The sequence below is a fragment of the Macaca mulatta genome, chromosome 15 (genome assembly GCF_049350105.2).
Source record: "Macaca mulatta isolate MMU2019108-1 chromosome 15, T2T-MMU8v2.0, whole genome shotgun sequence".
Classification (NCBI taxonomy): Eukaryota; Metazoa; Chordata; class Mammalia; order Primates; family Cercopithecidae; genus Macaca; species Macaca mulatta.
Genome location: NC_133420.1, coordinates 37,080,454 through 37,104,051, shown reverse-complemented (window position 1 = coordinate 37,104,051; position 23,598 = coordinate 37,080,454). Strand labels below are relative to the sequence as shown.

Below are 23,598 nucleotides of genomic sequence, written 5' to 3'. Positions count from 1 at the left end.
CACATATGTAAATGTTATACTGTATGTCAAGGCATCTGTTGTGTAAAGTATTTATTCATTTGTTTCCAATTAGTATATCGAGAATTTGGAAAAATGTATTAAACTTGAAGTACTGAATCTCAGCTATAATCTAATAGGGAAGATTGAAAAGTTGGACAAGCTGTTAAAATTACGTGAACTCAACTTATCCTATAACAAAATCAGGTGAGTTATATAACAAAATCTTTAGGTAGCATTGTAGGTAGCTTTGTTAGAGAGGTAGATTAATGTTATCCACATTACTGAAAGAATCCTTTGACACAGGAACAGAAGATTTTTTATCTTTATTCATTGATCAAATGAATGTCTATCTCTTCACATATGGTAGGTAATTGTCTTTATGTTTTGGCATTACTGAAGTACAGAATAACATCTAGCATTATCAAAGAGATATATTTTTGAGCACCAAATTATATCTTAATTTAGTTTATGACAGGGAGTTTTCTCAGATATTGTCTGTGATTTTATTACCTTATTGCGTTAAGAATGTTGACATGAAGCAGAATGTTTTAACCTTGCCGTTTTGACCCCCAAGATGTTCTAATCTGTTTTGATTCTGATGTTCTTTGCTCATTGCTACAAGAAATATGCTTTCAATCGTTTCCAATTCATAGTAAATATTACTGTGAGAAATAAATATACTAAAACTGACAGTGGCTAAAACTGCATATAGAAAACTTGTTATAGACAAAATGATACAATAATCAAATCTTGAAATTATTAATATCTGTATGCTTTCCCCCAAGTTAGACTTGGTAGATAGAATTGCCAAGAAAATGAATAGCAATGGCAGAAGTTCTGATATGACAAAACTGAAGTGAAAAAAAATGATTAATGAACCAAACCCTTATTATAAAAGTTGTATAAAAAGTTGATTCTGATGAAAATATTTTCAGCAAAATAAAAGTGAAAGTAGAGAAGCTTAGAAATATTTACCTAGTGTAGATAGAAGCTCTGAAGTATTTGTGCAGTATAGAAAATTGACCAAGGAATTAAATTGACAAATAAACTAGAAGTGACTTGGGAAAAAGCTTCATCAGTCAGAATTCATCAATATGTGTGATAAATGCTTTATTTAAAAGTTCTGATTAAATTACTTATATTCATAAATACAGTATCATCTATGGGCTCCCATATCCTGCTGGCATAGCTAATCTTTTTATGATGACTTAAGGCAATAATTAAGAACATCTTTTGGACAGGAATGTAGCAGATAGCACAGGGTGCTATTGAGTTTCCCAGCTCTCTGCTGGCTGTTTGCTAGTATTGTTCGCAGTAGTTGGTGAGATTGCCATGGACAAATTTTTCTTTTCTATGTTATGGAGTTGCAAAGTCTAATAATAAGATGGATAGGATTCCTGGCATAGTAATAAAAGGTTGGCAGTTTAGCTGTTCTGGTAAATTTGGCTTTAGCCACTTTTCTTTGTTCTCATTTATGAAAAGAGTTGATAAATTATCATTATGAAAAATAATCTCACATGGAGCTAAGGCTGTTTATTCTAAAAATACAATGAGAGACTCTATAATTATACTTACTAAATTTTATTTTATCCTTTGCTTTCCAGCAAAATTGAAGGCATAGAAAATATGTGTAATCTGCAAAAGCTTAACCTTGCAGGAAATGAAATTGAGCATATTCCAGTATGGTTAGGGAAGAAGTTAAAATCTTTGCGAGTCCTCAATTTGAAAGGCAACAAGATATCATCGGTAAGTTATTCAAAATAGCAGGAATGTTTAGACTTGTTGAAAAATAAAAGATTAAACATATCTAAGTTTTTTAAAAATGGGATTTCTTCTTTTAAAGTTTTAGTCATTTGTCTAAACACTAGATTCAGACATAGCCCATGATTTTCTAGATTCATTAAATACAAGCAGTCCTCATTTTGCATGGGTTCCATAGTAACCAAGAGTTGATCTCTTAGCATTTTTACATTTATCATTTCATGTGAGCCTCATAACACTCTTGTTAAGAAAGCGGTACAGGGATTATTTTTCTATCGCTATGAGTTAGGTAGTAACAAGTAGGTCTAGGACAGGTTAAGTCCCTTATCCAGAGTCACATTTTGTGCCAGAATCCAGATCACTGAATGCCTGGAAGAAAGTTCTGGTTTTTTTTTTTTTTTTTTTTGACAGTATTAACTTTTCATTTCAAATTTACCAGTTTATTTTGATTATGATGTTAGGTGTTACAAGAGGTTGATCACTAGCTTTTCAATATAGAGCAACTTTGTTATCATGATTTACATATTTAGATGATGTTGTATATTTTTCTCTGGAGTATAGTTTATGATTTTCTTATGGTATTTATTCACAGTAGGTATTTAATAAGCATTTGCTTAGTAAAAATGTTAATTTATTTAAATTTGTATTAAAATTGGGAAAACTGTGCTATAATTTAAAGAACATCAGTTGTAGAATAGAAAATGAAAAATGTGACTTCAAAGATGAGTCTCTATAGAATTGCCTTCCATGACCTTGGAGAATTCTTTAATCCCTCTAAAACTCACTGTTTGGGGAAAATAATCCCTATACTGCCTCCTTTACAGGGGTATTATGGGGGCTCGGATGAAATGATAGATGTGAAAAATGCTTTAAAAAAACTTTAAAACACTAAATAAGTCTAAAGCTATATTCTTTAAGCCTTCACCAGTGGAGGCCAATAAGAAGAAGCAATATTCATTTAATGCCGTGTTGTTAACAATACTTATGCTTTCTGATTTTATCCTGTGACAGTCCAGGAGCGTCAGAGCCCAAGCCCAAACCCACGTTGTACAGCATCACCTTGGAGCTGTTGACGCTATGGGATGATGGGAAGAGGTAGCCATAGATCTAAAATTTGCCATAAATATTCCTGAAGTAGTTGATCCTTAGATAGTGTCAACTTAGTGTCAGCTATGCAATAGGAAAATCAATAAATATTTATTTCTAATTTTGTATGCTGTCCTCACCCCGTTGATATTTGACATTGGCATTATGAAGAGTGCTGCACATTCACTTGGGAGAGAAGATTTATTTGTACTAGCTATTTGGAGTACTGTTTCTCAACATTTTTAGGTTGAGAATAAACTATCTGAATAAACTATCAATTATAGCACAGTTATCTGAAGATTTGCCAAAATATTTTTTATAACCATTCATTTTTTTGATTTGTTGAATCGGTATAATGAAAAGACAAAGTTGAGAGTTACACGAACTTGAATTCAAATCCTGTTTCATTCACTTACAGGCTTTGAACTCTGGGCAAGTCACCTAACTTCTTTGATCCTGAGTTTCTTCATCTGTAAAATTAAGATGATACTTACATGATAGGTTGTTGTGAGGAGTCATAAATGAAACAGTGTATGGAAAAATGCCTAATACTGCCCAAATATACCATAAATACTCATATACTCCCTTTCCATACTGGAAATACCCAAAAGTATTACCACTACTTTTGGGTAATTGGTTTCATGAGTAGATTCCTTGCCATGTTAAATTTAGTTGATTTGTAACTTCCTTTAGGTATGCTATGATTTTTAAATTACATTATACCAATACTAATGTTATATCATTTCAGCTCCAAGATATAAGCAAGTTGAAACCGCTTCAAGATTTGATTTCTCTGATCCTAGTTGAAAATCCAGTTGTGACCCTTCCTCATTACCTCCAGTTTACCATTTTCCACCTCCGTTCACTGGAAAGTTTGGAAGGTCAGCCAGTAACCACTCAGGATAGACAGGAGGCTTTTGAGAGATTCAGTTTAGGTAAGATTAAACTTAAAAAAATAATAAATTTCGGTGAGGGAGGAATTTAGTTTCAGAAGTTATCTAGAAATATGTATTATGAACTTTATAATGCTATTAAAATGTACACAGGAAATGGCAGCATAAATCGATTCAACAAATATTTACTGAATGTATACTGTGAACCAGGCATTGTATTTGGCACTAAGAATACAATGGGGAGCAAGACATATGGTACTGGCATCCATGCAGCTTATGTTTTGGCAGAGAAGACAGACAAAAAGCAAATAAATCAGATAAAGTAACAGAGGGGAGCCCTCTCTGTGGCATAGAGGAATGGCTTTCTGAGGGAGTGACATTTAACCTGAAAGCAAAGAGAAGAGAGGGGTAGCCGCGTGAAGAATGGCATTAAGGGGAGGGAGCAGCTTGTTCTTTAGTTCAAAAGACCCTGTGAGTTTAAGGAAGTGAAAGAAAATCAGATAGACTGGAGGACAGCTCAATAAAAAGTGTGTAGACATAGGTAGGTGTGAGGCGGCACAGGGCCTTGGAATTTGTATTTTATTTCAGCTGCAGTGGAAAGCCATTGACAATTTTTTTTTTGAGACACAGTTTCACTCTTGTTGCCCAGGCTGGAGTGCAATGGTGCAATCTCAGCTCACTGCAACCTCCACCTCCCAAGTTCAAACGTTTATCCTGCCTCAGCCTCCCAAGTAGCTGGGATTACAGGCACACACCACCACGCCAGGCTAATTTTTAATTTTTAGTAGAGATGGGGTTTCTCTGGTTTCTCTGACAGGGTCAGTCTGGTCTCGAACTCCCAACCTCAGGTGATCCACCCACTTCGGCCTGCCAAAGTGCTGGGATTACAGGCATGAGCCACCGTGCCCAGCTGCCACTGACAATTTTTAAGCAGGGATAGGACATCATTTTTGATACATAGTAGAATGATTTGGAGCAGGGAAAATGGAGATGAAGGGACCTATTAGGAGGCTAGTGTAGTAATCTAGGCTGGAGTCTATGCCATACCATCTGAATGCAGTCACAAGATCTTGAAAGCTAAGCAGAGTCAGCCCTGGTTAACACTTGGATAGGAGTGATCCAGGTTAGAAACATTGATGGCCTGTACTTAACATGTTGGATGTGGAAATGAAAGATAGATGGATCAGTTTTGAAGGTAGAAGTAGCAGCGTTTTCTAATGGATTGGATAATCCCCAGGCTTTTGGTTCAAGTAAGTGGCTAGATGGAGATATCATTTATAAAAATGGAGAATTCAGAGGTTTGTTTAGGACATATTCAATTTGAAATGTCTGTGAGACAGCTAAGTGGAGGTGTCAAATAAAGAGTCAGAAATGTGAGTCTGGAGTTTAAAGAGATCTGGACTAACCACACAAATTTTATGCTGAGTCACATCAGCATAAAAATGACGTTAAATTCCATGGAAATCAGCTTACTCAGGCGGTGGCTGGGAGAAAGAAGAAAAGTAGTTGCTAAGGAAGCTGAGAAAGAGAGGCCAGCAAGGTAGAAGAAAACCAGGAAATAGTGGGAAATAGCCCGGAGAAGCTTTCAAGAGAGGAAGTGGTCAACTCTGTTGAATGTTGCTGAGATATTAAGTGAGATAAGCAGATAAGTGCTTTAGATTGGCAACAGATGATAATGATCTTGACAGGAGTAGTTAAGAAATGGTGGGAACAGAGATTCTGCTCCTCTGGGTTGGAATCCGGGTGCTGCCAAGATGCCGGCTTACCACTCTTCTCTCATGGATCCTGACACCAAACTCATCGGAAACATGGCACTGTTACCTATCAGAAGTCAATTCAAAGGACCTGCACCCAGAGACACAAAAGATACAGATATTGTGGATGAAGCCATCTATTACTTCAAGGCCAATGTCTTCTTCAAAAACTATGAAATTAAGAATGAAGCTGATAGGACCTTGATATATATAACTCTCTATATTTCTGAATGTCTGAAGAAACTCCAAAAGTGCAATTCCAAAAGCCAAGGTGAGAAATAAATGTATACATTGGGAATCACTAATTTTCCCATTCCTGGAGAGCCTGGTTTTCCACTTAACGCAATTTATGCCAAACCTGCAAACAAACAGGAAGATGAAGTGATGAGAGCCTATTTACAACAGCTAAGGCAAGAGACTGGACTGAGACTTTGTGAGAAAGTTTTTGACCCTCGGAATGATAAACCTAGCAAGTGGTGGATTTGCTTTGTGAAGAGACAGTTCATGAACAAGAGTCTTTCAGGACCTGGACAGTGAAGGGAACCCGGGCAGCCACCGTCTCCAGAGCCCTGGGCAGCATTTTCCAGTGAGATGTACACAATCTTTTGCCTTTATTTCGTAAAGTTTTATACAGAAGAGAGAAGAGCATGTCTTTACTTGAAAAACTCTTGATCAGTAATTTGGGTGGGAGACAAGAAAGTGAGTTATCAAGGGTGATTTGAAGTTTTCTGCAGCATTAAGCTGGCGCTTAATAAGAATAAGTCATAATAAAGAAATTTCTAACATTCCATGTAAAAAAAAAAAAAAAAAAAAGAAATGGTGGGAACAGATGCTAGATTATAATGGATTGGAGAATGAATAGGAGGGAGACATTTGGCTGGAGATTTGAAATTTTCTCCCACAATGTCTCTTCTAGTACTTAATAAATAATTTTTTAAAAAGATCAAAAATAAAAAATAAAAAATTCACCAGTGGCTTCCAGACCAGGAAATGGGCAGAAACAACAAATGCAGTAAACCTCAAAGCCAGAAAACAAAAAACCAAATGAACAGAATATTCAAAAGCGGAGTGGAGGCCAGGTGTACCGATTTACACCTGTAATCCCAGCACTTTGGGAGGCCAAGGCAGGTGGATCACTTGAGGTCAGGAGTTCGAGATCAGCCTGGCTAACATAGCAAAACCCCGTCTCTATTAAAAATACAAAAATTAGCTGGATGTGGTGATGGGCACCTGTAATCTCAGCTACTTGGGAGGCTGAGAGAGGAGAATCACTTGAGCCTGGCAGACAGAGGCTGCTGTGAGCTGATGTCGTGCCACTGCACTTCAGCCTGGACGACAGAGCGAGACTCTGTCTAAAAAAAAAATAAAAGCTGAAAGCAGAGTGGAGAAACAAGACATGGCTCAATTCTTTTGGTTCTTGAGAAGACAAAAGAATGAGATTAGAGAAAAAAAGGAAAAAATCATCCCTTTGGTAGGAGTGACACTTTCTCCTTCAGAAAGGAGCGAAGATATGTGCAGGTGTGGGTAGTTTTGTTGCTGTGGTGGTGGGAAAATAGGGAGTTCTTATTGATGGGGTCATTTTCTTAATTAAATGTGAGATCATCAGGTGAGAGAGAAAATAGAAGAAGGTGCATGGGAAGTTTGAGAAGAAAGAGGAAGGTATGAGCTGGGCGCGGTGGCTCACGCCTGTAATCCCAACAATTTGGGAGGCCAAGGTGGGTGGATCACGAGGTCAGGAGATCGAGACCATCCTGGCTAACACGGTGAAACCCCATCTCTACTAAAAGTACAAAAAATTAGCCGAGCGTGTGGCAGGCGCCTGTAGTCCCAGCTACTCAGGAGGCTGAGGCAGGAGAATGGCGTGAACCCAGGAGGCGGAGCTTGTAGTGAGCAGAGTTCATGCCACTGCACTCCAGCCTGGGCAACAGAGCAAGACTCTGTCACAAAAAAAAAAAAAAAAAAAAAAGAGGAAGGTATGAAATAGCCAATTTAGAGTGTTGGGAAATGAGCCTGTATGTTCATTTGAAATTACTGTTAGTCTGTTTTGATCTGCAAAACTGGCAATTTCATATGATTTGATCCAATACTGGACAAATATGGCAAGTTTTTATTAGTTTGGAATCTCCCTAACTCAACATTTGTTATTCTGAAGTTTATGTTTTGGAATCATTAAAAATATTAATAATGCAAAGGAAAGTCATCTAGATAACTTTTGGGGGAAATGGTTAGACTACTTATGGTTTCTTCATGCCTTCAGATATTAATTAGGAGACTTTAATGTGCTAGGCTCTTAGGATCTAGTCTAGGTGAGCCAGATAGATGTAATTTCTGCTTTTGTGACACTTTAGTGGGGGAAGGCAGACAGCTAAGCTATTTGATCACATTTTACAACTCCCTGTGTGACAAGGGCCAAGCAGAATTTCAGGGTAGCGTGGGAGCATACTTCAGAATCATCTAACCTGGCGACAGGATAGGGCCTGGGCAGGCTTCTCAATATATATTTTTTAAAACTTAAGACCTGGAGGATGCAAAATAGCTCAGTAGGAGGTAGAGGAAGACAGTTCTAGGGAAAGTGTGTGAATAAAAGCCTATAGGTGAGAAGAGGCATCAAAAATCTGAAGAAATGGGATCACTTTAAGAAAGCTGCAGTAGAGTATGCTTGAAGATGAGGCAGAAGAGGGAGGTTGAGTCTAAATTATGAAGAGCTTTATCACCTTTTTGCAAGCCTGTTGGATCTTATCCTAAGAGTAACAGAAAGCCATTGAATAATTTTAAGATAATACAAAATTTTGCAAATATGTTTGCAGCATCCTTTTAAATGTAATTACTAATGTCAGATCAAATATTGCATGTTTTTCAAAGGTCACCTAGAAAAAAACTCATTTATCAGCACACTAATTGGATTAAATACTTGGAAGTAAAGTATTAATCTTTTAAAAATGGCATCAAAATGATGTCTTCTTGCCTCTTAATATAAATCAATTTCAAGATCAGGATAGTCTTTTTTCCAAAACCGTGGTGGCTAATTTTAAAAGTAGAATTGTGTTTATGATATTTTTAGCCTTTTTTTTGCTATTGTTTTGAGAAATATTCTTATCTTTTTAAAAATAGGAAATATAATGATAAATAAACTATTAAATTTTCATTGACAGAAGAAGTGGAAAGACTGGAAAGAGACCTAGAAAAAAAGATGATAGAAACTGAAGAGCTTAAGAGCAAACAAACAAGGTTTCTTGAGGAAATTAAAAATCAAGATAAATTGAACAAATCATTGAAAGAGGAGGCCATGTTACAGAAACAGAGCTGTGAGGAACTCAAGAGTGACTTAAACACAAAAAATGAATTGGTAAGTTCATATTTTACATTGCTTTGGCTGTATTCTCTTAAGACAGATAATTCTTTGCCCTTGGGTCTAAAAATACAACTTCCTGACCATATAATGGAGAAGACGTGGTTTAACAGAAATATGTGTGAAAGGCTTATGAATTGCAGTTGACGGTGTACTGGATGATATGGCTTCCCAAAAGACTGATGGGATCTTGGGCTGCATTATGTACTCCTAGACATTTGTATTTTTTAAAAACAACATTGTAGGTGAGGCTGTTCATTGGCAAAAACATTTAGAAGGCAATCTGGCAAAATTATCCAGATTTTCGTGAGTTATAAGTCTTTTTGGACATGGAATCCATCTTTTATTACTAAGATAAAATAACTTTATAATATCTTTATGCTGATTCCCTGGTGCACGTTAGTCAGCCCATTGAAAACCTTGGCAAAATGTCAGACCTTAAGACTTTCCACTATCCCAAAACTATGAACTGTAGTTGCCTAGTTTTCTCTTTTGCTTATTTATAATGTTATTGATATGTTTGTGCTGTGAATAAATGTTTTGTAAACTGTCAGAAGTTTTTGCTTTTTTTTCTATACCTATTTTTGTTAGAAGTCAGACTGTGCTCTTCTCTATGTCATTGTTATTTTTATCATTAACCATTTAAAAACATGTTTATGCCAGTCTCACGCCTTTAATCCCAACACTTTGGGAGGCTGAGGCGGGAGGATCACTTGAAGTCAGGAATTCAACATCAGCCTGGGCAACATAATGAGACCCTGTCTCTACAAAAATAAAAATAAAGTAAAAACACATTTATATACAAAATTAACGTATGTTCATTGTAACAAATTTAGACAACATAACTGTATTTAGCAGAAATGAAAGTCCACTCTTCCCTACCCCATTCCCCAGATATTAATATTTTGTTTTCCATGCTGCTTATACAGTATACATGTAATTACATAATGTATATATAATTATGCATATTATACCTTTGAATATTTTTGTAATTAAAAAAAAGGAATGTTACTGTATACAGTCATTCCTCTGTATCTGTGGGAGATTGGTTCCAGGACACCCCCATGGATACCAGAATCCACGGATGCTCAAGTCCTTTATGTAAAATGGTGTAGTATTTGCAAGTAACCTTCATACATCCTCTAGTATACTTTAAAATCATTGCTAGATTACTTATAATACCTAAGACATTGTAAATGCTATATAAATATATTGTTTAGGAAATAATAAGAAAAAATATCTATGCATGTTCAATACAGATGCTACTATCCTTTTAAAAAATATTTTTAATTTGTGGTTGGTTGAATACACAGATGCAGAACTCACAGATATGGAAAGTCGACTGTATATTATTATTCAGCATCTTAACTTTCACAAAACAGCATACATGGACAGCTCTCCAAGTTAAAAAATATATGTACCTGCATATATAAAGCTTTCTCACTCTTTTTAAAGTCTGTGTTGTGTTCCATTAAATGTATTCTTCATAATTTAGTTAGCCTATTCCTACTGATGGATATTTAGGTTGCTTTCACATTTTTTGCTATTAGAGACAGTACTACAGAGAAAATCTGTGTGTGTGTGTGTCTATATATACCTTATGCATTCATACTAGTATTTCTTTAGCATAAACCACTAGAAGTGGAATTACCATGTAATTTGCATTTAAAATTTTGATAAATGTTAATGCACACTTCAAAAACTTCTAACCAATTTACATTTCCACAGCAGGGAAGAAAGTATCCAATTTCCAAGTGGATATTATTATTTTGAATTTGTACATATGGTAGAAAAAAATGGAATCTTGTTTTAATTTTGAATTTTTATAGTTGTTGGAGCATTGAGTATTGCATATATATTTATTGGCTATTTCGTATTTCTTCTTTAAATTACCAGTTCATATTGGTTCTGCCTATTCTGTTAGTCCCAAGGACTATTAGATGCCTAAAATAATTCTGGGTCTTATTCTAAGAGCTTACATTTGAAAACATTTTTATTATCTTTTGCAGAATATCTAATGATAATATCATCTGCAATTATGTGAAGTTTTCCAGTTTAAAAAAGTAATTGCTTATGCATTAGGCCGATTAATGTCTAAAAGAAAAGTAGCATTGAAATAAGTCTTCTGGTGGCCATTTAAACCGTAGTAGTCCTGTCCTGCCACCAATAAATATTAACCAAATTTACTCTTTGTCTTTTTGCAAATTATTTAATTCCTGTGCTTCAGTTTAGTTATATTTAAAATGAGGGTTATTTACCTGTCCTGCTAGCCTCACAGAATTGTGAGGATTTAATAAGGTAATGAGTATGAAAACAATTTGAAATGAATCAAGCTAAGTAACGGAAGGTAGTAAATCTGTAACTCAGAATGGCAATAAAATATGTCCATGTAAGAATAATGCCAATGTCTTCCCATGGTAAGTTTTCAGTAAAGAGAAACTTGTATTATTACAGTTTAATTCTCCAGGTGACAGTATCTGTTTGCTTCTTTAGCCCTTGTCTTGGTTTCTTGCAGGCCCTTTTCTGCTGATTCTTTATTCTTCCTTAAAGGTAGTTCTTCCAGGCCTGAACTGCATACTATGTTTTTCAGGGTTTGCATGATAACTTGCATTAATATGCTTGCTTACATTTTAAGTTTTGAAACTGGCTTGTCTTCTTGGGAAATGTGGTTGTGTGTGTATGAATTTTTTTTTAAATGGATGTTTATATAGGAGAGCAAACTTGAATGTGGGGGAAAGAATTATTTTTCTGATTGGTAAATATGTTACCTGCAGTCAACTCTTGATTATCCACAGCTAATACTGCGACTAGCCTACTTTCCAGTTCATTTGACTTCTATTTTGCTTTTATTCATGCATTTATTCAACAGACATTTATTGAGTGCTTACTATATGCTAAGCCTAGGGCTTATAAAAGACACAAAATGCACAAAAGACACAAAAGACTTTGAAATGCACAGCCTATTTATTATTATTTGCCTGCAGAGACCAGTTGTATTCTCTATGATTCCAGTCACATTTGCCTTTTGTTTGCCACTATTGCCAATGAGTTTTGAGGAGAGAACCCAAGATTAGTTGACAGTGTTGATTGTGAGTTGCTTTCTTGAGACTTGGAGAGTTATGAGCATTCAGTGAAAATATCAATGTGGGTAATGTGCTGGACACCCTGCAGCAGTACATTGAAGGCAGCGTGGAGCAATAGGCAGTGTTGGATTTGAAATCAGGAGACTTGGAATTGAATTCTGCCTCTTCCACTACCAGCTGTGAAACTGGGCAAGTTATTTAACTTTGCTGTGCAGCTTTTATCATCTTATTGGGTGGTTGTAAAGATTCAGTGCAATAACACACGTAAAATGCTTAGCACAATGTCTGGCACACATTGAGTATTTGGCCAAATGTTACCCGTTATCTAGGCTGTTAGTTCCATTTTGATGGATAATCAGGAGGTGACTGTGAGCTAAATCATGCACGACTTTGATTTCTTGGGCCGTGTAAAATGTTTGTGTTTGTTTATGTTTTATTCTCTTCAGCTTGCATTTTTATATTAATGAAATTTTTCTGCATGTTTTTTCTTTGATATCTACCATCAGACACTGGCCAAAAAAAGACAAAAATCACTTAGTGGATCTGTGAAAAAACTCAAAGTTTGGTTTAGTAGAAAGGAGCTAATACTAGTAGTTAGTTAATAAAATATTTAGTTTCTGACACTAATCTAATATGTAACTTTTGACAAGTCAGTTCACCAATCTGAAACTTAATTTCTGTATTTATAAATTCAGAGAATTAGATTGGATCATTTGTCTTCTGCAAGCTCCAAAAATTTCTAAGAATAAAAAGTTATAGTAGAATTACTTTATTAAAATTGAATATTATATATTTGGATCCCTTATTCTTTATTACATCCCTTATTCTTTATTACAAAGAATAATGTTCTGAACACTTAAAACTGCGATGCCATTAGCCACAAATACTATAGCAACAACAGTATGACAATTCAAACCAAGCTCTTATTTTCATCTTTCTGATTCCTCTTTATTTCTCTGCAGTTAGTGTCAGTTATCATTTTCCCTTATAATTTGAAACTATTGTTAAAGTTGGAAAGTCAGTTAAAGAAATTAATTTCTTTAGTGCTAATTATTGGAAAATCAGGAAGTAGGTATTTATTAGTCCAGTTACACAAAAATAATTGATACAAAAATATTTTCATGTTTAACAAACGTAAGAGATTTTAAAAATCATTATTCATTATATCCTGAAACAGCTTATAAACTTCAAAGGTCTTTTACTTGATCTCTTATGGAATGATAATTTTGTGTTTCATTTTTTATAATTTAGAAGTAAGATAAAATGTTCTGAGTGTTGTGCAGCTTACTGTGGAGTTTTTAAACCTATATAATTATTACTTATGATGAGAACTTAACCATATCGTCACATCTTTATACTAACTTACTGATCCTATATGTTGTCTCATATCAAATTTGGCCAATAGCTAAAACAGAAGACCATAGAACTAACACGAGCATGTCAGAAGCAATATGAGCTGGAACAGGAATTGGCCTTTTATAAAATTGATGCTAAATTTGAGCCACTAAATTATTATCCATCAGAGGTGAGTTATTTTAATTTTTTAGTAACCCAAAGTTAAAAGCCCACATGGGATGGAATGGGGGAGGGCAGGTGGTGAGGACATGTAAGGGATTTTATCAGATATCATTCCACTTTCTTGTTATGAGAAGAGTAAACTGTATTTTGGTTGAATCTATGAATTATTTGGCTCAGGGAGTTAGAACAGTATCCTAAAGAGGTAAAAAATCTTTGCTCATAGCCATATCCATTACCAAAAGCAGTCGTCTAACTCTCAGCTATCTTTCCCAGGTGTATGGGTTGATCAGTTCCCTTAAATCCAGACGTCTGGGATAAGTGCTTCAGTACCATGGAATAGTCATCTCCTTACATGGTGTGTTCAGTAATCACTGGGTTCAATATTAGTCAGTCATGACTGGTACAAATGCCATAATGTCACTGCAAGTGAGGAAATGCCAAACTTCTAAGACCCAGTGATTCCAACCAATATCATATATTTCATTTTTAAAACTTCAGTTATTAAAATGTATTGTACTGATGGCTGCATACCATGTATCTGAAAAAAAAAAAAAAAAGACTGAGATTTTACTTATATGAGCCAAGAAACCAAAATAAAACACCCATATTTCCAATTTGAGAGATCAAGCAGTGCTAAAAATCACATAACTGTAGGCAGTTTCTTTAATCAATCAGTCCAAACTTTCACTCTTCAGTGGTAGGAGGAAGAATTCTTTTGAGACCATTTTTAGTTCTAATTTCCTTTTTGGTATATTAAGAAGAAGATAAAAGAATAACATATATCTTTCAGCTTCTAGGCATGTAGGATTTATATAACTTGAGCAATTCTGTGATATGTTTGCCACTAATAAAATGAATAATGTCGTTTGACTGCTTGGAGGTCACTTATTAAACCATAAGTCTATTATTTTGCTTTTAGTATGCTGAAATTGATAAAGCCCCAGATGAAAGCCCTTACATTGGCAAATCCAGATACAAGAGAAATATGTTTGCCACAGAGAGTTATATTATTGATAATGCTCAGGCAATACAGATCAAGAAGATGGAGCCAGATGAACAACTTAGAAATGATCACGTGAACTTGAGAGGCCACGCACCGCTGGACAGGCAACTGGAAGACAAAGAAAAAAAAATAAGTGCAGGTTAAAAAAAGTTATTTTTAAAATTCTTCTAAAAAATATAAAAACATTGAATATGTAGGCCAATTTTGTTTTATAACTTTTTTTTTTTTTTTTTGAGATGAAGTCTCGCTCTGTCGCACAGGCTGGAGTGCAGTGCAGTGGTGCAATGTCAGCTCACTGCAAGCTCCTCCTACCGGGTTTACGCCATTCTCAGCCTCCTGAGTAGCTTGAACTATAGGCACCTGCCACCACGCCCAGCTAATTTTTTTGTATTTTTTTAGTAGAGACAGGGTTTCACTGTGTTAACTAGGATGGTCTCAATCTCCTGACCTTGTGATCCACCCGCCTTGGCCTCCCAAAGTGCTGGGATTACAGGCATGAGCCACCGCGCCTGGCCCTGTAACTCCTTTAATTGAACATGTTGATGGTGTTGTTTCCATGAAAAGTCTAAAACAAAAGTAGTGATTATCAAGCAGATATATCGAGCATTTATTTTGTAATGATTCCTGTTATGGTTAATAGAGTTTTTGGCAGTAATTTGGTGGCAACATGTCCAGGGGATTCAAGAATGAGTAAATCCCCTCTTTCAAATAAGCACTGGAACTATATATTCAAAGTCACAATTAGTAATAACTGAAGCAAGTAAAGAACCACTTGATTGATTACTATGCATGTAGCAAAAACCTAAAGCAATGCTTTGTATAAGCTGGAACAGAGCATTCTCCTCAGGCCTGGGTCTAAGGGTAGCCTCTGACTTTTCCTGACATGCCCCACGCCCCACAATCTAATTCAAGGGATCTTAATACCTTCTGGCAAGTCACGTAAAGGAAGAAGTCAAGACGGGGGCACTTTAGAGACCCTGCCAATGACAGACTTTGAATCTACTTACCCACTCAGCTGCGTGGATATGGAAGAAAGAGAACCCTTCCCGGGATTTGTGCATCCCCCTAGCATTATGGCCCACTGTGGTGCTCTCAATCAGACCAGCAGCTTATCTTTCCTTGAGTGGTAGCTAAATGGAAGACATGGAAGGCAAATAGAAGTCGACTTGGTGAAGGAAGAGAAGAAACTGAGTTATTCATGTCTACCTATACTATATGCAAGTCTCTGGGGGAAAGCAAAAATAAATCAGATTTTTGTGCAGACTAGCTTTAAAGGGGCTGACTCAGTTTTATAGGGGAGAGGGAGAGAGAAATCTTAAATTTGAGGTGGAAAATAATTGATTTGAGATCATCTACAGCTGGGAGAGAGAGCTCAGTAGTGAATTTCTTGATATTGAATTCCATCGTAAAGCATTTCCCTCTAACACAAGGTTTTATGGGTTATTTTTAATACCCTGAACCTAATTATAACTTAGTGACATGTAAAGCGCATATTTCCCAATAAAAGTCTTATTCTCTAGTAAAAAGGGTTTACTGGTGTTGGGAATAGCCCCTTTCATGTTAAGAATTTAACAAATAAAAGGATCGATTGTAGTTCTATACCGGCTGGGCGCAGTGGCTCACGCCTGTAATCTCAGCACTTTGGGAGGCTGAGGCGGGCGGATCATGAGGTCAGGAGATCGAGACCATCCTGGCTAACACGGTGAAACCCTGTCTCTACTAAAAATGCAAAAAAAAAAAAAAAAAAAAAAAAAAAAAAAATTTACCAGGCATGGTGGCAGGCACCTGTAGTCCCAGCTACTCAGGAGGCTGAGGCGGGAGAATGGCGTGAACCCCGGGAGGCGGAGCTTGCAGTGAGCCGAGATCGTGCCACTGCACTCCAGCCTGGGCAACAGAGCGAGACTCCATCTCAAAACAGAATGAAACAAAACAATTCGAGTTCTATACCATATCATGAAATAGTTTATTTTAGAGATTAATTAATAGACAAAAGCCAATCATAAGTAATTAGTTTAAAATTTTTTTTGTGATGTATAATGACAGTTTAATAGAGAGGGGAGAAGGATATTACAAAGAAGGAATATCTGGTAGAAATTTCAGAATTCAATATTTTTCTTGTTTCATATTATGTGAGCATGGTTTTTAAATTTGCAGCACAAACTCGACTATCAGAACTGCATGACGAAATAGAAAAGGCAGAACAACAAATTTTGAGAGCTACTGAAGAATTTAAACAACTGGAAGAAGCTGTACAACTAAAAAAGGTATGTAAAAGCGAAGCAGCAATGCTAAGAGGAAATGAAAAATGAAACGTGTTTTTCCCTTCATAACCATATAAAACAATTTAAAAAGCAGTTAGCTGCCTAATTAATTATGGGATAATAAATTCCACAGTCAAATATGGTTCTAGAATTTGCCAGTTGTAATTTTCTTCCATTTATGATGACATCCAATTAGCAATTTATTAATAAATAAATTACTTAATTTTATGTAAAAAGGTGTAGTCTTGAGAAGTTGCTTCCTGATGTATCTCTTCTAATTTAATTAAGCACTCTCCACCTTTAAGATCCTGGGACTTAGATTAAGAACCAGGAGATATCTCTGCTATTACATGAACATTGTCATCAAACACAAGCCAAAAAAAAAAAAAGAGAGAGATATGTAGTATACAAAAAGATTGAAGTAACATATTCTCAAAAATTACCAAAGTGTGTTGTAAAGTAAGCAAGTAAGCAGCTCAAATCCATGATGTAATTGCATAGGGGAAAATTCAAAAAAAGGAAGTAGCGTGACATTTTAGTTTTTAAGTGGGTAAAAAGGTTTTAGTTATTTATAACTTTTAAAAATCAGTATTTAAAAATTATGATGGTAACTACATTCATATCACAGTAGGTAGAACAACAATGTGAAGTCCAAATTGTAGATTCTTTTAAAAGATACACTGTATTGTTACTTTCAGATTTTATACTAACTAGAAATTGACTCAAGTTTATACCTTACTATATGTCAGTCACTGGGCTGGGCGCTGAGTAATGAACAAAATAGACGTGTCCCTCTCATGGACAGACTTGTGGGGGAAATAAGACAATAAATAAACAAAAAGGAAAAAAATATTTGTTTAAAAAAAAGGAAAAAAGTTAAACAGCATCAGTGTTGTAAGAAAAAAATAGAAAACTAGGGGAGATGTTAAAAAAGATACACTTTAGATTGTGGGGATTCACAAAGGCCTCTCTGAGGAGGTGACAGGCTAATATACAAAGGATGAGAAGGAGTCAGTGAGGCAGAGCTGGCAGAAAGTATTCCATGCAGAGGTGACAGTGTGTACAAAGGCCTTCAGACTAAAAAATTTCTCTGCAGAATAAGGGAGAGTGTAGAGGAAGATGAAGTTAAAGAGTCATGAGTTTAAAGATCATGCCAGGCTTCATAGGCAATTTTATTTTTATTTTTATTTTTATTTTTATTTTTGAGACAGGGCCTTGACTTCCTGGGCTCAGGTGGTTCTCCCACCTTAGCCTCTGGAATAGCTGGGACTACAGGCATGTGCCACCACTCCTGGCTAATTTTTTGTATTTTTTTTTGTAGAGGTGGGGTCTCACCATGTTGCCCAGGCTGGTCTTGAATTCCTAGGCTCAAGTGATCTGCCTGTCTCGGCCTCCCAAATTGTTCATAAGCCATTTTAAGAAGTTTGAATTTTATTTTGCATGCAATAGGAAATCTTTGAAGGGCTTTAGATAGTTGAGTGGCTGATCCTGTTTGTCACTTTGCCTTACTTCATGAAGAGTGAAATGGACTGAGTGAGATGGAAGGAATGGGGTTGTGTGCATCTGTGTCTCTCAGGAGGCTGTTGTTCAGTACAGGCAAGAGATGATACTAGCACCAACCAGGAAGGTGCTGGTGGATGTGGAGACAAAGCCAACTGATTCCAGGAAACATTGGACAGTAGAACTGACAGGACTTAATGATGGGTTGAAAGTAGGAAATGAGGTAGAGGGAGCTATCAAGATGGTTTTAATAATTTAAAAAGAATATTTTATAATAGCACTGGCCAAAGCTTTACATAGATAGATGTAAATAATGTACATAATTTTAAAAGAAATGGATACTTCCAAAATATGCTTAGAAAATAGAGTTATTTAAGTGAGTTAATATTAATAGTTAATAATAGTTAATAAATAGTTAATAAGAAAGTTAATAGCCTAAGTTTTTGTTTATACTGTTCACTTACTTGACATGCTAACAAAGGTAAGCTTCAGCTGGGTTCTAATTAAGTAAAATAAAAATGTCAATTTAATGAGAGTTTGCTGTATTTTGAAATTATTGAGTGTGAGATGATTGTCCAGTGAACATGGAATTCTAAAATTTTTTCCTGATTATAAAGGTATTGCAGTTATGGGGAATTACATAGTAATCATCATTATTTTATTTCTTTTCAGTCTTTTATCTTCATCTTTTTTACACTTCTATACAGACTCTTGAGAAATTTTTACCTTTGTTTAAATCTATGCTAAAAACTGTTAGAAATAAGAGATAGAGTATTATTACTTCTATATCAGTATTCAATTTATTGGTTGATTGTCTTCACATTAAAACTAATTAGGAAACTGTAGTGTAGTAGTCAGTGAAATTGTCTAGAGTCACACAAAGTCTTGCTTCCACAAACTCCTAGTATGACCTTGGGCGAGATATTTAAATTTTCCATGATTCAGTTTCCTTATCTATAAAATTGGGATAATTATACTTTTTACCTTTTATGTTTTGAGGATTAGATTAAAGGATATAAAGAGTTTAGAACAGTGCATTCGGAGGCTGAGGCAGGAGAATGGCGTGAACCCGGGAGGCGGAGCTTGCAGTGAGCCGAGATCGCGCCACTGCACTCCAGTCTGGGCGACAGAGCAAGACTCCGTCTCAGAAAAAAAAAAAAAAAAAAAAAAAAAAAAGAACAGTGCATGGCCCATAGTAAGTGCTATATGAAGCCAGCTATTATTAATACTATGTTTATTATTAATAATTTACAAGTTGCCTATACTATTATAGAATGACAACTTATGTGTGCTTGCTATTAATAGTTTTCATAAACTTTATTTAAAGTATGATTTTCTACATATAATAAGCATAAAAGTATAAAATATGCATGGAGTGCTTAGATAACTCCCACATTTTACTTTTATTTTTAAAAAACTGATAGAACATAGAATACTTATTAAAGACATTGTCTTAATAAATCAATGTTGTTCTTCTCTGTTAATTATATATTGGGGTTTGGGGAGATTAGATTTCAGAAGCAGGGAAGGACCTTCTTTACAAGCAGTTGAGTGGTAGACTACAACTTGTAAATAAATTACGCCAGGAAGCTCTGGATCTAGAACTGCAGATGGAAAAGCAAAAGCAGGAAATTGCCGAAAAGCAGAAGGAGATTAAGGACCTGCAAATAGCCATAGATAGCCTGGATTCCAAAGACCCAAAACATGTGAGTAAATTAAGAAATTTTTTGTTCTCCCTACATATTACATGTCTCATCATTGTTAGCATCAGAGTCCAGAGTCCTTTCTGAAAGTCTGTTTTAGTTTCATGTACAAATTTAAGTGATATACATATACAGTCAGCCCTCCATATCCATGGGTTCTGCATCTGTGGATTTAACCAACTGCAGATCACATATATTAGGAAAAAAAGGATGGTTTTATCTGTACTGAACATGTGCAGACTTTTTTTCCCTTGTCATTATTCTGTAAACAAGACAGTATAACAACTAGTCACATAGCATTTATACTGTATTAGGTATTATAAGTAATCTGGAGATGATTTTAATATATAAGAGGATGTCCATAGGTTAAATACAAATATTATGCCATTTTATAGAAGGGAACTTGAGCATCAGTGGATCTTGGTATCTGCAGGGAATCCTGGGACCAATCCCCCATGGATACCGAAGGAAAACTGTACATATATGTGTGTATATATAATGTATGTATGTGTGTTATATATAAATATATGTGTATATATACACACACACACATATATATGGAATGTGTATGTTTAAAACAAAACAACCTAGGGCTTGAAGAGAAGGTGGCTTTCAGTAAATGATGGCCACATGGCATAATTATTTATTTTTAAGTGGTTGAATTTCATTGCATTGCTGAGCAAGAGAGATTTGCTTTCTCCCTCCTTTCCTTTTTTTCATCTTTCTTTCTTTTTTTTTTTTTTTCTCCTTCTTTTTCTTTTTGCTCTGTTGTCAGGCTGGAGTGCAATGGCACAATCTTGGCTCACTGCAACCTCCGCCTCCCAGGTTCAAGTGATTCTTCTGCCTTAGCCTCCCAAGTAGCTGGGACTACAGGCACCAACCACCATGCCTGGCTAATTTTTGTATTTTTAGTAGAGACAAGGTTTCACCATGTTGGCCAGGATGGTCTCGATCTCCTGACCTCGTGATCCACCCACTTTAGCCTCCCAGAGTGCTGGAATTATAGGCGTGCGCCACCACGCCCAGCTAATTTTTGTATTTTTAGTAGAGAGGGGGTTTCTCCATGTTGGTCAGGCTGGTCTTGAACTCCTGACCTTCTGATCCGCCTGCCTTGGCCTCCCAAAGTGCTGGGATTACAGGCGTGAGCCACCACGTCCAGCCCTTCATCTTTCTTAAGAGCAGAAGAAGCTGAAGGGGGTTCCGAGTCCTTTTTCTACCTCTTCTATTTAATCCTTTATGCAAATATTCCACTGAAGGTATTTGTTTTTTCATATTGTTTTGTTTTGTCCTTAAAAAAGGAAATATTTCTCTGGAATGTTTCTTCCTGAGATATGACTAGATATGGTCAGGTGGCTGGATACGGCCAAGCCCTTGTCTCTGTCTCTACTCTTTGTACTAATTGCTTATATTTTAGCTAATACTCCTAAAATACAAGGAAAAATATCTTCTATGTATTTTCCTGGTATACCTTGAATAATAGGTTTTTTTTTTTTTTTAAGAACTCTAAGATCTCTGGATTAATAGAAATCATAGAATTTAACATAGTGAGGATATTGTAATTGCTTTAGTACTTGACAAGTTATTTAACTATTCCTTTAAGCATTTTAGTACAATATCATATATATTTTTTGTGGGCCAGCTAATTTCGATAAAGGATAACCTTATGACAGATATAAGGTCTTTTCTAACAAAAGCCTAAAAATTGAAACCAAAGTATTAACATTGAAACCAAAAGTAGTCTTGATTATTTTAAATAATTTTAAGGGAAAATGGGGTATTTTAAGTAATGTATAATGTGGTCAATAATATCTTACTTTATTGAATGTATTTGTTCAATCTCACCCATGTAGACATGAACTGTATCCTACGGGTATCTGTATTCCCAGGGACCAACCAGCCCTGTGTTTATGAATGCTTGCATCATGGAAGGGAGGAAGGAAGCAGCTTATAAATCCTACCCAAAACTCCTTTGCTTCCCCTTCCAGTTTTGTGATCTATGAGTCTAATTAGTAGCTGGATTATGTGTTTGCTTTCAACAAATGACTGTTATATTTCTGGCGGACAGAGAGTTCAGTTCCCACTGGATTTCTGTAGAGAATTATATATAGAAAGGCGGTAAATGAGACATGGGAATAGTATCCAAGTTTTAAAGTTAGCTAAAATCAACCTGTGCAGTGGGGATGAAACATACAAACCAGATTTGAATTTCCTTTTTAATTTTATTAAAACTGCTAATAGTTCTTAAGTTTGCAGCCATAGTCCCAGCATCAGAGGACATCTCTTTTAAGTTTATCCAGAGGGAACATCTTTTTCTGATTCACAAAGTTTCATATTGGCTAGTGTTTGGCATCCCATTTTAGGCTACAAAATGTGAGCCTTTAAGCAGAAGAGAAATAATCAAGAGTGGGATGCCTGCATATTTTTCTATAGATATAGGTAGACTTTTATGTAATTAATTTTTATGTAATTAGATGAACTATCTTTCTGAATAGCCAATAGAATTTAAAAGTAAAAGCTTAACTTTGATGAGAAATCATAGAAAACAAACATATTAAGTGCCCACAATGTGTCGTACATTGTGCTGTATTTTACATGTTCTGGTGAGGAACTTTATTCACATCTAGCCATTTTTCTTTCAATTTGAAGAAGATGAAAATGTGATATAGAAATATTAAGTGATTTGCCCCTAAGTCATTGTTTTAGAAAGAGGTGGAGCCCTTGCTTATGCTACCACAATGACCCTCTCCTCACAAAGCGATTAAAGGTCTAAATAGATTATTTTTAAATTAGCTCAGAACTAAGCCTAGGCAGATTTTCAGCAAATATAAGCATTCAACGAGGTTTCAAATTCACAGACTATTGTAGTTATGAAATTATTCATACAAGCACAAATTATCACTGGAGCAAACATAATGAAGATTTGTATTGTGTTTCTCTGATTGGTAAATGCCCCATTGGAAGCAAAAGTTAACTGTTCGCTAGAGGGAACGAGCTGTAGTGATCTGTTGCAAAGTTTGGGCGTGATTGGCCCCCGGGAGCTTCCTGTGTTATGATTTAACTCGCGGAGGGTGGGGCCTGCCCGCAGAGGCTGCTGGTGATTGGATGGGCGGGGCCGCCGCTCACTTTTGGACAAGAATGTGGTTTGAGCCTCTGCGAAGTTACAGAGGCTCGGAGGCGCTTGCGAAAATGTGGCTGTCAGAGAGGGAAGTGCACATGAATTTGAAGACAGCATTAGAAAGTGTTCCGCCCACAGTTTCTCTGTTCTCAACGGCTCAGTTTTAACAGGATAAATTTTAAGGTATGATCATTTTTTCTCTCTGTGTGCAAAGGACTTAAAAGGAGGAGGAGTCAGAGATTAAGTTCCTGTTTTTACAATAACTCTTTTGTGAGCTCCTCGGTGATGTAAATCGCAGAATCTACTTTTGTTCCCCTGTATTTAATGTACACCATTGGCATATTGAATCAGATTTTTATCCTGCGTATAAAGGTTTCGCTGGAATTTTTAATGGTGAATTTTAAAGATTTATTGATATGAGTGTAGTCTTTTAAGAAATTATTTCTTGAGCCATAAAAATCCGAAATTTACTTAGAATGTAAGCTGTTATATGTAGTTAACTTTTCAGAAAGATTTCAAATGGGTATTTTGGGAGTGTAGGGAAAAGAGTTTGCAAAATACCATAAAGCTTT

General features: G+C 35.8%; 1 protein-coding gene and 1 pseudogene across 16 annotated transcripts in view; both read left to right on the top strand.

Moving 5' to 3' along the window:
• Positions 1–23,598, top strand: part of CNTRL (centriolin) — a 96,257-nt gene that overhangs the window by 17,069 nt on the left and 55,590 nt on the right. For 3 of the 15 annotated variants that reach the window (XM_077968172.1, XM_015116934.3, XM_015116933.3), the window contains exons 5-12: positions 74–204; positions 1,605–1,746; positions 3,596–3,782; positions 8,647–8,840; positions 13,332–13,451; positions 14,364–14,586; positions 16,602–16,711; positions 19,720–19,914. In XM_077968172.1, coding sequence (XP_077824298.1) covers positions 74–204; positions 1,605–1,746; positions 3,596–3,782; positions 8,647–8,840; positions 13,332–13,451; positions 14,364–14,586; positions 16,602–16,711; positions 19,720–19,914 — 1,302 coding nt within the window. Of the gene's footprint in view, positions 1–73; positions 205–1,604; positions 1,747–3,595; positions 3,783–8,646; positions 8,841–11,336; positions 11,394–13,331; positions 13,452–14,363; positions 14,587–16,601; positions 16,712–19,719; positions 19,915–23,003; positions 23,210–23,598 lie in introns of those variants that run through there. The other 12 variants (XM_077968175.1, XM_077968179.1, XM_077968173.1 and 9 more) reach the window with 8 other exon arrangements.
• On the top strand, positions 5,456–6,193 carry LOC700331 (actin-related protein 2/3 complex subunit 3 pseudogene; annotated as a pseudogene). Its single transcript, XR_011698.5, has one exon. The product of XR_011698.5 is annotated as an actin-related protein 2/3 complex subunit 3 pseudogene (transcript).